This window comes from Chaetodon auriga, chromosome 23, assembly GCF_051107435.1.
Source record: "Chaetodon auriga isolate fChaAug3 chromosome 23, fChaAug3.hap1, whole genome shotgun sequence".
Taxonomy (NCBI): domain Eukaryota; kingdom Metazoa; phylum Chordata; class Actinopteri; order Chaetodontiformes; family Chaetodontidae; genus Chaetodon; species Chaetodon auriga.
Genome location: NC_135096.1, coordinates 8,099,756 through 8,112,059, shown reverse-complemented (window position 1 = coordinate 8,112,059; position 12,304 = coordinate 8,099,756). Strand labels below are relative to the sequence as shown.

The window sequence follows — 12,304 nt, the reverse complement described above, 5'->3', positions numbered from 1 at the left end:
AATAAAGGGAATAAAAGTTGATTTTCTCCCGCTGGTGATGCAAAAGCAAAGCCCACGGTGGTCGTTAAAATCAGGACCGAATCCCCTTGGTGGTTATTTGATATCTTGCCTCACCTTCCAACCTTATCACCAAAATAATTAGGGATCATCTGGGACCTTCTGGCTAGATTACACACCAACTGAGGGAATAAGCCCTCGCCTGCGTGGTTCACCTTTACCGCCCGTCGTCTGCTCAGCCAGAACCGAATTCCACCCCGACTATAAAACAACCTTTATCCACAATGGGAAATGTCAGGCTGAATTGGTGTGTACAGAGGCCAGTTGGGGGTCTGTTGAGTTAGTGTGGTCTGGTTGTTAATGATGATAATGATGATAGTACCAAACGTGACCTTGACCATGGGGTTGCTCCATGCAGACACCCCCCCTTGCTCTGCTGTCAGTGGCCAGATGGTTTGGTAATTCAATTAGCCTGAGCGGGGACGCTGCGAGAGCAGCTCTGAGAGGAGGAAGCGACTTGTAGCTACAGTAGGTGTGTGCGTGGTATGAGACGTAATCATGTTCTCTCATTAAGGAATTATCCGATATTACAGGTATTACATGAAGGCTTTGAAACATCAACCTGCATAGAAAATTGAATAACACTGCAGCCATGAATTTGAGGCTCATGGCACTGCTCAAAATTAAGCCCATATTCCTTCTGTCACAGAGAGCGCTGCGATTTGTTCTTTGCAAGTAACTAGAAAACATAGTTAGGGAAATTATAGGGAAGTGTCAGATGCAGTAAAGAAAGCAATATGAATCAAATACAAAATGGCTCTCAGTTTGCAAACAGTCCTTCCCATCGTTTGCACCCAAACTTTGAACATTTAAAGGGAGATGTTGCTGACAATTAAAAGCCGGCATGATGTGTGCAACAAGTTATACTGCCCCGTTATATATTCTCACGTCTCTCGCTCGAGTCTGCTTTTATCCTGTTTTGTCCCATGAATCAATTCAGCCCATTTTCCAGCTGAATCTGACCCAGTGGCACACAAGAGGCCGCCTACCCCCCCCCCCCCCAGCACGGCCTCAGTTTGTTTACTGAAGCGTTCTTTCAAAACAGGATAATCATTTAATGGCACTAAAATGCTGCGAGTAACACCTTTAATCCAAACTTTTACAAGCTTTTAGAGCAGCAGTAGATTGAGCTCATCTCCTACTCTTAATGTTAATGTCACACATTCCAGACCATAATACTGGCAGACTCCAGGGGCAGAGATAATTATATCCTAAGCAGGAAATAGCAACGGGGCAGAGGGCGAGCCTATAGACCTGTTAGAGAATGGCTCGCTGTCTAATTCACTCGCTGAAATGAAGCGGTGTTAAGTCCCCTGCTGTTTCCTGTGTTTCCTCGTTGATTCCCTGCAACCTTTGTCCCGCTCATCCTTTCCGAGCAGCACTCAGATCAGGATTCCTCTCTCCGCAGGTGAAGAAGAGAGACGGCGAGGGGTCAAAACTTGAAGCGAATGACTGTCTAATCATGCCGAGGGGGATAATAATACGGTGTGAGCAGATTTATGACTTAAAGGGGGATGTCTCAGATGAGGGAGCTGCATTCAAAATGTGAAATTGTTTAAATACCTTTAAACCGCTCTTGATTGCTTTGACCTGTTCTGGTTTGGAATTTACTCCGCTGTTTTGCTCTCTATTCACGGAGAGGACATTAAGTCTGAACACTCGACGCTAAAAGTGGAGGATAATTGGAGGAAAATATGCTCTGATACGCTAAAGAGGCAGGAACGAACTGCCACCAAGGCCCCGCAGCCTCCCCAGGGACACCAGAGGAATCCCTCAAACAGACAAGATAGATGGCTTCTCACCATGCCATGACGTTCGCTCACAATTATCCTAATTAAAACAAAATTGGAGATAAACCTAAAAAAAAAAAAAAAAAGCAGAAGAATTTCCTCTTTGAAAGGCTTCTTGAACAAAATGGGATGGGTGGAGTTGGGTTTCAGTGGACAGTGGACAAATCGCTGCAACAACAAAGGTCCGCTAACAGGAGGAAAGGTCATGACTGACCTTTTTTGTGACGGCTGACCAACAGGAAGAGCTTTGTCCTCGTAGAAACGCCTCATGGCAAACCTGTCCAGCGCCTGGTCAGCACTGCAGGACACAACATGAGACAGGCATTGTTATTATTTGTCATACAACAGTAAATTTTGTCAACAGTAGCGGCCTATATTGTGGAAGACCCCCCTCCCGGCTCCGTCCCACCTATTAACATCTGGTTGCATTAAAGAATGACATTTTTGGAGTGCTTCTTCTCACAGAGCCAGAAAAATAAGCAAGCCAAGATGGAGTGTTTTCCCATAATAATCACACCGATGTTTAATTTTCTAGTCCCAGACCTCGAGGCCTAACTGTGATTGGATTGATTGATGCTCTTGTCCTTACAGAACCTTGTGAGGAGGACTCGAATCACACTTTTTCAGTCCCGGCAGCCTAAATTCTTCGCCTCTGCTGATCAATCACTTGGTTTAAATTGAATTTCAAGAAGCTGTTGTCGACCGTTTGTGACATGTTTGATACCTTGCGGATATGTTGCTGTAGTGCATGTACGCAGCCACCACCACCCCCGTTCGACCTCGGTTCCCCTGCGACACAGAAAACAGACACAGCAAGGCTCAGCGACGTGATTTAATGATTTTTTCAAGATGCAGAATTGAAAAGTTTATTTGAAACAGGAATCATTTCAAAGGCATCAAAGACTTGTGTATTAATGGAGAAACGGAGGAACAAATAAATCCTCAGATGTGATGAACTGGTCAGTAAGCTGCATGAATTATATTCCAAAACCCAAAAGCTGGAAGCATAAATAACAAGAAATAATATTTGAGCTCTCCGCTTGTTTAAAGTGAACAATCGGATTCAAAAACCAACAAGCCTTTTCCAGAGTAAAGCAGGGAAGCTGGAAAAATGTTTTCTTCTCTCCTCCATCTGTACACCATGTGCAAATACTGTATAGAAATGTGTATTTAACTGCAAGAACTGAATAACTACGAGAATTCATGTTGATTTTAAGAGGTCAGAAGCCACATATGCATATGTCACTGTAGATCAGTCGTGTCTGCTTCACCTTGTTGTGTAGAACCACGACGTTGCGCGGGTCTCCGTTGAGCCACGTGTCGATGGCCTTGCACATGCTGCAGATCTTGTCCAGCGCCGGTGCATGCTGGTCTGGCCAACCAAACTCCAGAACCTGAGGGGGATGATCGGGACCAAACAAAGGCAAAGGCACGGTTAAAGGAAGGATGTTTGGCTCTTTTTGATTTACATTCCTCTCAAACATGAGGTCACTTGCTAGTTTTGCATGCACTGGCCTCTGTCTGGATCAAATAACAAAGACGATGCAGCTGCTGAAGTGTTTGTACCTTAGGGTTTAACTTTGATAAGTCATTCCTCCACTCGCTCAGGTTGAGCACCTGCAATCAGGAACAGAACAGCTATAAATATACAGTAACAAAGCACCAATTTACATGAGATGCATTTAAAAAATAGCGACGTTTTTGGTTTTCAGAGACCAGGAAATATTATGCATTTGTGCCATTTTGTCAGCAAAGGACGAAATTGTGCAAACAGGACGCACAAAAAGTGACTGGATTCACTTTAGCCGTGCTGCTCACCAGATAGTGCTCGCCATGTTTGGACCGCAGCATCGTCGCCACCTCCTTGAGGTTGGCGGTGTAGCTGCGCTCCTCGGCAGTGGCGGGGAAACAGACAGAGATGATCCTCTCTGTGATGTAGACCAGGTCCACCTCATAGCTCTCCTCCATGGCCTGAACCACACTCTGACTCCTGGAGAGGCGGAAGACGAGAAGTGTTAGCTTCATGGTTGAACCGAGCATCCCTCATCCACAGTTAAGGTTCAGCCTCTCATCTGCCCAGCTCTGACATCTAAACATGCAATGATTTTTAGGATTCACCCAGATAAAACTGAATGAAAAGTGAGTTCAGAAGGTTTTTGGATATCTAGGTTAATAACTATTGATTGTTTATGGATGTGAATGACTGCCCTCTTAATGTTTTCTGGCCACAAATGATGAAAACAATGAAATTTGGAGTGGAGGCTTTGACCTTTTACCCTCTAAACACTGCACATTCAGCCCATCATTGACTCAACAGAGGAAACACAATCACCAGGTTTGTTCCGTCCAAACTGCATTCCAATTAGAGTGATTATCATCTATACAAGAGCTGCTGTGAATCTTTTTTACAGCCGCTGTGAGAACATTTCTTGAACATCTGATTTCTCTCAGGGACTAACCACAGAGTTCATCGCAAACATCCACTTGATCAAACGCAAACTCCCGCAGCTCACTCTTATATTTTTTGGAAAGGAAAAGGTTTACAATCCTTCACCGGCTGTTGATGTGACCTCTGCTGATCTTATGTAATTCATTTCACCGGCCAAATAGCGATCAGGTTTATTGGCCAGTGAGCATACAGTAAAGCCCTGGCTGAGAAACAGCCATGCTTGAAGAATAACAGACAACAGAGAGGTGGATTGAGAATTTACATTCACAGAAAAATTGTGAAACATCCAGCACAAACAGTGGCTTTTTATAAACAGAGTTGAGTTGGGGGTTGCAATGGATTTAAGGAAGTATTTTTCAGGATTTTATTTTTATGTATTTTGGCGTCTACATGACTAATAGGCACAAAAGTTTTGGAACTGGTCCAGTCGATCATCTAAACAGACAGATGTAAAACCAGCTGCAATGGCTGCAACATAATTCTTGGGTGCAACAGCACTAAAAGTGCTTTTGTTGCCACTGCCAGGCTCAGATTGTCATTTGAAGTGTCTGACAACATTATGGACAGGATCCCTTTAGAGACAGACACTTTTGTTAAAGAGTAAGATCCTTTTTGTTTAACCAGAAACAGCCATCATGTCGCTCTGTTCGCCACCATATTCTTGAGAAAAACAGTAATTTCACCTTGCAAAATACGGGTGTTGCTGGTCTACCGCTGCCTGGATCAGTTAGTTTGAGTTATTCTGTGACTTTGGTGCTTAACGAACCCTTTAAAACACCAAAGTCACACACGTCGGGTTGCGGTAGACCAGCAACTCGCAGTATTCTGTGAGGTAAAATTACTGTTTTTCTCAATGGAGTCTGGTGGCTTTGCACCAAAGACGGGTGTGCGGACCAATTCCAAAACTTTTTGCACCTAAAAATATGGCCCAGATTTTAAAATACCAGAATTACCCTTTATGAAAAGTGATTATTCTGAATTTTAGAATTGTGCTTTGTTGCATTTCTGAAGAGGATGCCTCGATACTTTTGGTTGAGCTGGAAGGAAAAAAAATGAACATTTCTTCTATTCCATGTACTTTTACAATTCCTCCTTCTATTTTTTGAATGAATAAGTGCGTGTACCTGTGTATCTGCATACATACTGTATAACATATAACACACACATACATATCTATACATATAATGCTGCATCTTACCGTGACTGCTTTCGCCTTATCTCCACACTCTTGCAGGACCTCGTAGATCCCTGGAGAGTGTACGTATACATGTACACACACACACACACACACACACACACACACACACACACACACACAATAGAGGGTGTGGGAAGAAGGAGGGAGGGAGAAAATGATTCATAAGCAAACTCCATCTGGTAATAATGATCATGTTCGTGAATTCGAATCTGACATGACCTATTAGGGAAGTCAACTGTTTTGGAGGAAATAAAGAGAAGAGGAGGAGGAAAATAAGAAGGAGAAGAAGAAGCAGCTGAAGAAGAGGATGGAGAGGGACTGAGAACAGAGTAAAACAAAAGATTTGATAAAGGAAAGAGAAGAAGTACAGCAGTCAGGAATCAAAGATGGGAAAGGACAAGACAGTGAAGGAAAAGATTAAGAGTAAGCATGAAGTAAAAAGAAAAGAGATGAAGAGGAGAAGCAGAAGGAAACATGAAGAAGCAGGATAGTGTAGAAGAAGAGAGGATAATGAGTAAGAAGATAAAAGAAGCAGCATCAGAAGTAAAACAGAAGAGGATGATGAAGAAGAGAAGAAGTAGAGAAGTAAGCGTGATGGGAAGAGGAAGGACAAGGAGAGAGGAAGATGGAAAGGAGAAGAAGCGGGTGGAGAGGATGTAACAGAGAGATAAGAGAGAGAATAAGGAGGAGAGAAGAATGTGTAACAGAGGGATAAGAAAGAGAAGTATGATAAGGAGGAAGAAAACAAGGAGAAGGAGAAAGAGAAGATGAAGAGGAGAATAAGAAAATGAAGAAGTCGCAGCGGAAGAGGAGATGGAAAAGAAGGGGGAGAGGTAAAAGTGAAGTGCAAAACGGAGAAAGAGCAAGATGAAAGATGAAGAAGAAGAAGAAGAAGAAGAAGAAGAAGAAGAAGAAGATGAAGGAGAAGAAGAAGAAGAAGAAAGAAAGAAAGGTGAGAAGAAAAAAGTGTGCTTCAGGAGAAAACCACCCTGACTCAGGTCTTATGAGGGCTTCAGCACACACTTTAATCATCCTGTTCTGAATCCAGTTATTTACTGAGGACGGACTCGGCCTGTTTTTACAGTGACAGTGCAGCAGAGGGAAAATGTTACTAAATATGCTGGACTGTCGAGGAATGTGCTGCATAATAGATGCTCGAGTTGGCTCGTCCTCTTACTGTTTGTCGGCCCAGGGGGAGAACTTGTCTCCACGAGTCTGCTGCCATCAAAAAGATGAAGCCGTCGGAGAAGATAGACCGACAGACATTCTCCCCTTTTTTTCCCCACAACGTCAAACAGCGTCAGCGTTCATTTACTGGTCGAGCGGTTAAACAGAGATATTGGCAAAAAAAAAAAGGTCTCTAATCATGGTGCAAGGTTAAACACACACCCCAAAGCTGTCTGCATTTCTGCCTCTCACAGATGAAGCTAATCCCACCCCCCAAGAGCCAAAATGGGAAGCATAATTCTCTGTGATTTGACAGGAACCAGATGCTAGGCGGACCGCGGACGCTGGTGTTTGCAAAATGAAACAGCCGGATCGCATGGGGCTTCGGGGGTGTTACGCTGGTACATTTCACATCACGGGAGCAATCTGTTGTCTTGTCGCTACATGGGTGCCTGAACGCCTCGTGAAAGTCAATGCTGCATGTAAAGCGGAGTGCGCTGTCTGTCCATTTAAATGCACTTTAAAGGCTGGTTCTCATCAAAAAATATATAAGACAAAAAGACCAAAATCAACAATAAACATATGCAGCCAAACCTGATATATCGTACTGAGCTCCATTGTTGCACTTTATAATAAGAAAGCGCCTGAAATACAAGTGTCAACCACAGTCATTCAAGGTCATTAACTCTGAAATGAAAAGATGTAGAGCTATACTGTCAATGGACGGCATCTTTATCCCTTTGTTCGTTCTGGTTGTTTAATGGGATTCGTTGACAGTGAGAAAAAATAAAAAAAATACAGAATAATGCTGACAATATCTATGAAAGAAATACAGTTAAAGACGACGATAAGATACGACTTTGCTGCACATTTTTGCATATACTTCATGAAAAACAGTCACAAATCCATCTGCAACCTAAAACAAGAAGATTTTGCAGTAATTGAGACTTCCTGTGTGGGCGTGGCCTACCTTGCTCAACAGGTGCCCAGTGCTCCACCTCAGGGATGAACGCAGGTGGGCAAAGCGCCTTCGAATGGAGGTGCCCAGAGGCATGGCCGACTACTTCTCTGTGTTTTACTACCAGATTCTAAAATAAAATCTACGGCTATCACTCAAAATATCATTACATTTTTTTTTTTTTTAATCAGAAACCATCATCCAGATGATAACAAGCTTCATCTTCAAGTGCTCCAGCTCCTCATGACCCTGCGCTGTTTGTGCCAAACTTCATCAGCGATTATGTAATATATGACGATGCTCTCTTCCTTCCCTTCCTTCCCTCTCCACTGTCTTCCTACTTTCTCCTGCTTTCTCTCGGTCTCTCCCTCATGCCCACTTTGTGTTCTCTGGAACTACTCCTCCCACGGTGTCATTATCGCTCATTATTACTGACTCTCCCCCCTCGCCTCTCTCTCCTTGACTCCCCCTTTTCTTCCCATGCTATGTGTTTGTGTATTGTATGGTTCCTGTGAGCATGTGCACTATGTTCGTGCATGTCTGCTGCACATGTGCTTGACCTTAATTACTCCTAAGAATCTGGTGGCTGAAGCGATACGTTACCAAAGCATAAACTACGGAATGCAAGCAATATTTCGGAAAATTTCCCTTTTGGTTTCGGCTGTAAAATGGTTAGTGGTGACAAATGTTGAGAAATTGTGCTTCATGCACAGTCAGTATTTTTGATTGACAGTGGCTGGAGTTTACATGCCTGTCTACTCACTGTCTACTCTCCCCTGTGCCAGGAGTGATCGAAATAATCCCATGAAACAGGCCCCAGACTGACTCAATTATGGTCACAATGGGGCATTTCGACTCAAAACCACCATGGATGGATCCTATATGGAATAACCAAATAAACATTCCACTGGCACTTCCTGCCTCTTGTCCACAGACCAACACACACACACACACACATACATTGAAAACCCTATATGATGATGTTTCTTGGATTTCCTTGGATTTAAGCAAGGATTCTTGGATGAACTATATAAAAAAATGAATGATTTCCTTTGAAATCCAGCCAGAATGCATGGATTTTAACCAAGCAAAAGACAAGATTGCCATCAAACTTGAAATGAAAGCGACCTGCAGTGACGGGATAACACAAGGAATGCCTTGATAAGAAGCAGCGACGACAACAAAATTTTGTTTTGGCTAAACAAAACACACGGATGATGAATTAGGATCATAACCTCAGCTGTGGATTCAGCTAATTTTTGTGTGAAATCTCCAGTTAAAGTGGTGACAGTATTTACTCCCAAACACAGATGTGTCATTGTCAAATTGTTTGCGACAACTTTCTATAATTACAGTAAAAAAACAAGACCATGGTCAACACAATTAGTAGCCTCTGCCTCTGTTGGTATTTTTAGCTCGAGCATTACTCATAATTATGGCCACAATGCCCATAAAGCCTGTTGCTCACTGTTGCAAAAGAGGATGTTGCTCTATCAAGCCTTAATCCATTGTTTTGTTGTTTGTGCATTTCAGCAAAGAGGGTGAACACAGTCTTACACCTCTTTGTGCACTCGGAAAATGGCCCCAGCATCCTGCCGATGGGAAATAATTTCACAGATTCATCCAAAGTAAAGTGTGCTATCGATGCCAAATCCGACACAGTAATCATATCTTTGTGAGCTTGAAACGTTTGCAGCTTCTTTCATGGTGGTTGACACTCCTGGTTGACACAGCCTGGATCCAGAGTTGTCAAAAACAGGTTTTTTTGATGGAGCGTTCCTTTAAAATGCACGTAACATGATAATAAATTGAATATATCATCCAGTCCCTGCTTTTCAGCCTCATTCTCCGTGAAAATGCACAGACTGTGAATTAATCTCCATCCAGGCTGGTGTACACAGACCGATCTGTGTTTATAATCTCACCCTGAATCACAGCCGAACTTCTGCTGCCGATCTAAACATTCAGACGAGGCCTGACGCAAACGCTGACTCATTATCGTGACTCACACAGGAGAGGAGGGAAAAAAAAAAAAAAAACAGGGATGCAAGACATCAGTGGTGCTTTTATCTTTTGAATAAATGTTGCTTCTGGTTTCATGCAAAGGAAAATACAGACGCTGGAGCCCATTATCATCGAAAAACATTTTTAACAAGCTAGCAAATTTTTTGCGTTTGTGACTGCTGACTTGAATAAACTGTTGTCTTCTTGCATTAGTCGTGGTTCTCTCCTCTCTCATTTTTCTGGAGTCTCGCCTTCCTGGAAACCCACTGCCCGTGCCCACGCCCTTCATGGTTTAGCAATGTCGAGCTAAACATGCATGCCTCGTCTCGGGCCAGGCCTTGGCAGCCATTTCTGGCACAGACGAGGCACAATTTGCACTGAACTGGCAGCAACAGATGTCAAGGCAGCTTTTCTCATTTTGTGAGGTATGTACCCAACATTTCTTTACACTGGCAGAGAAGAGAGAGGGTTAAATCACTCATCTCAGGCCACCTGGTTGTATTGAGTCAGTGGTGGGCCAGTGGATCCATCATGGACTTTTCCACTGTTTAACTATAATCAACTGATGCATTTAATAACAATTACAGATAGTTTCATTCAGTTTGCATTCAAAGTATGTGCAAAACAATGGAAAAACGAAGCAAAAAGTCTTTAAATTATACATTAATGCGTTCATTTGAATTACCTTTTTGTTATTTGATTCACTGTGTCATATTCCATCATTAATTTCTCCTCATGTCTCCAGTTTTGCTCTTAACAGTTTCCATTACAGGCAAGCCGTGCGCCACCTCAGATCAAAAGAAGTCAAACCCACAGAGCAGCAACAGGTGCTCCGATTGGCTGGCTGTTGTGCTTTAGATGGTGCTGCCACCTTCTGCGGTGTGCAGGAACAGGCGGTGGGATTTGCATGTTGGGTTTAGAGCTCAAAGGCCACAAACACACACAGAAACGCACACATTCCAGATGTTACTGGTTCATTATCTACCATCCACTGATATAAAGCAGTAATAGTGTGGTTTGTGCTTCTCATAAGAGGTCGTCCTCAGTGTTGTGTGCAGTGAAACGCTGTGTAGAAACCTGAAACTGTAAGACTCCTCATGTGCTCGATGGAGTTGAGGTCAGAGTTCTGTGCAGGCCATACTGAGAAAACCATTTCTGTATGGAACTGGCTTTGGGCACAGGGAAATTGTCTGATTGAAAAGGTATTAATATTTGCCCAAACAGAACAAAAGTAGACAAATGTATGTGTAAAACGGTGTCCACATACATTTGGCCAAACCGTGTCCGTATGGATTGTTATTCCAGCTTTGCTGCATAACAATAACAGCATTTATGAATGAGCAGCTTTTAAAGCATGTCTCCTCGGCACCAACGAATAAAGAAGAGGTGTTACTTACCGGTGTATCTACATGCTTTAATGGCAGCTGAGGAGTGGGAGGCTGGAGAGAAAAGCGAGACAGAGTCCGTGGGTTAGTCTTTGTTTCGTTCACACCGATGAAGAAACAACACGGTGAGCGAGAGGATGAGACAGAGATGGTGCAGAGACGACATCTTTTATAGGCCTCTCCCTCGCCCTGTCTGGCTGGCTGTCGGCAATGCACCAGACACGCAGTCATTCTATTAACCTTGAAGAAAATACTCTGCCTCTTTGATCTATACACACTTTGCCTGACATGCATATATAGTCATTACAACTATCACCCTCCTGATGAAGGCAGTCCTTCTCCTGGACTGGCTCCATTTAACTGGGCGATCAGGACCATTTTGGTTCAGAAACTCTTTCAAATATAGGCTTGTGAAATATAAAAGTAAAAGCTAATGGTAGGGAGAAGCAGGGATGGAGACAGACAGTATGTGAGGTAGGGGGAGAAAGTATGCGAGAGAGACCGAGAGAAAGTGTGTTTGCTTGCTCACACACAGACACACATACACAGAGCCTGACAGTGATGCATGTGTTAAGGAAAATGTCTTAACTGAGTTAAGTGCAGAGTCTTAGCCTGATGCGAGGTCTATAAACAAAACTGGGAACTGTTTAACAAGCTGCTGCAGTCGTTTCAAAAGGCCGGCGTCCAAAGTAAATAAGTGAAAAGTCGTTACTGTAGCTTGGAATGTTCCTCATTTGGTCATATCATCGGGACTTCATCTTGAAAATAGAAACCAGGACCGGCTGCGCCACTTTTTATTTGACTTGAGAGAATATTGACTAGAAATAAGGAGAATGATCAAATTGCCGTTCCTGCTGGTTTTCCAATCGTGTCCCGCCGCTTGCTGAGCGTGCATTCTCCACAGAAGTGAATGAAAGCTCCCGTTTCAAGCTCATTAAAGGGAAAATGAGCGAAGCCTCAGCGCTGCGGCGCATAAATCGCATTTTGTCCTGTCGAGGAGCAACCCCTAGAGGACAGGGAAACAATCGCTTTGACTGGAGCTCAACATCTGTCCTCTTCGAGTCAGCGCAGCATTTAAATGACGGCCTGAGAGTCTCAGGCCAAATCAGTGACATGAGGCACTGTCGTCAGACGCCTGTACAAATTTAGCTGTATGGTAAGTGCCTTGCTCAAAGGCGCCTCATTAGTGTGAGACAAGGACACGGTCTATTTACCACCTTCAGTTAGATTTGAACTGCAAAGACACTGCTGCCCCATGACTCATCATCATCATCATCATCACCATCAAATTCTTCT

The 12,304-nt window shown here is 43.4% G+C and overlaps 1 protein-coding gene across 10 annotated transcripts in view; it reads right to left on the bottom strand.

Annotated features, from left to right (window-relative positions):
• Positions 1-12,304, bottom strand: part of tns1a (tensin 1a) — an 80,875-nt gene that overhangs the window by 27,742 nt on the left and 40,829 nt on the right. For 8 of the 10 annotated variants that reach the window (XM_076724081.1, XM_076724085.1, XM_076724080.1 and 5 more), the window contains 7 exons: positions 11,021-11,062; positions 5,495-5,544; positions 3,666-3,837; positions 3,414-3,464; positions 3,119-3,241; positions 2,572-2,636; positions 2,062-2,145 (listed from right to left, as the gene is read on the bottom strand). In XM_076724081.1, the coding sequence (XP_076580196.1) occupies positions 2,062-2,145; positions 2,572-2,636; positions 3,119-3,241; positions 3,414-3,464; positions 3,666-3,837; positions 5,495-5,544; positions 11,021-11,062 (587 nt within the window). Of the gene's footprint in view, positions 1-2,061; positions 2,146-2,571; positions 2,637-3,118; positions 3,242-3,413; positions 3,465-3,665; positions 3,838-5,494; positions 5,545-7,631; positions 7,820-11,020; positions 11,063-12,304 lie in introns of those variants that run through there. The other 2 variants (XM_076724087.1, XM_076724088.1) reach the window with 1 other exon arrangement.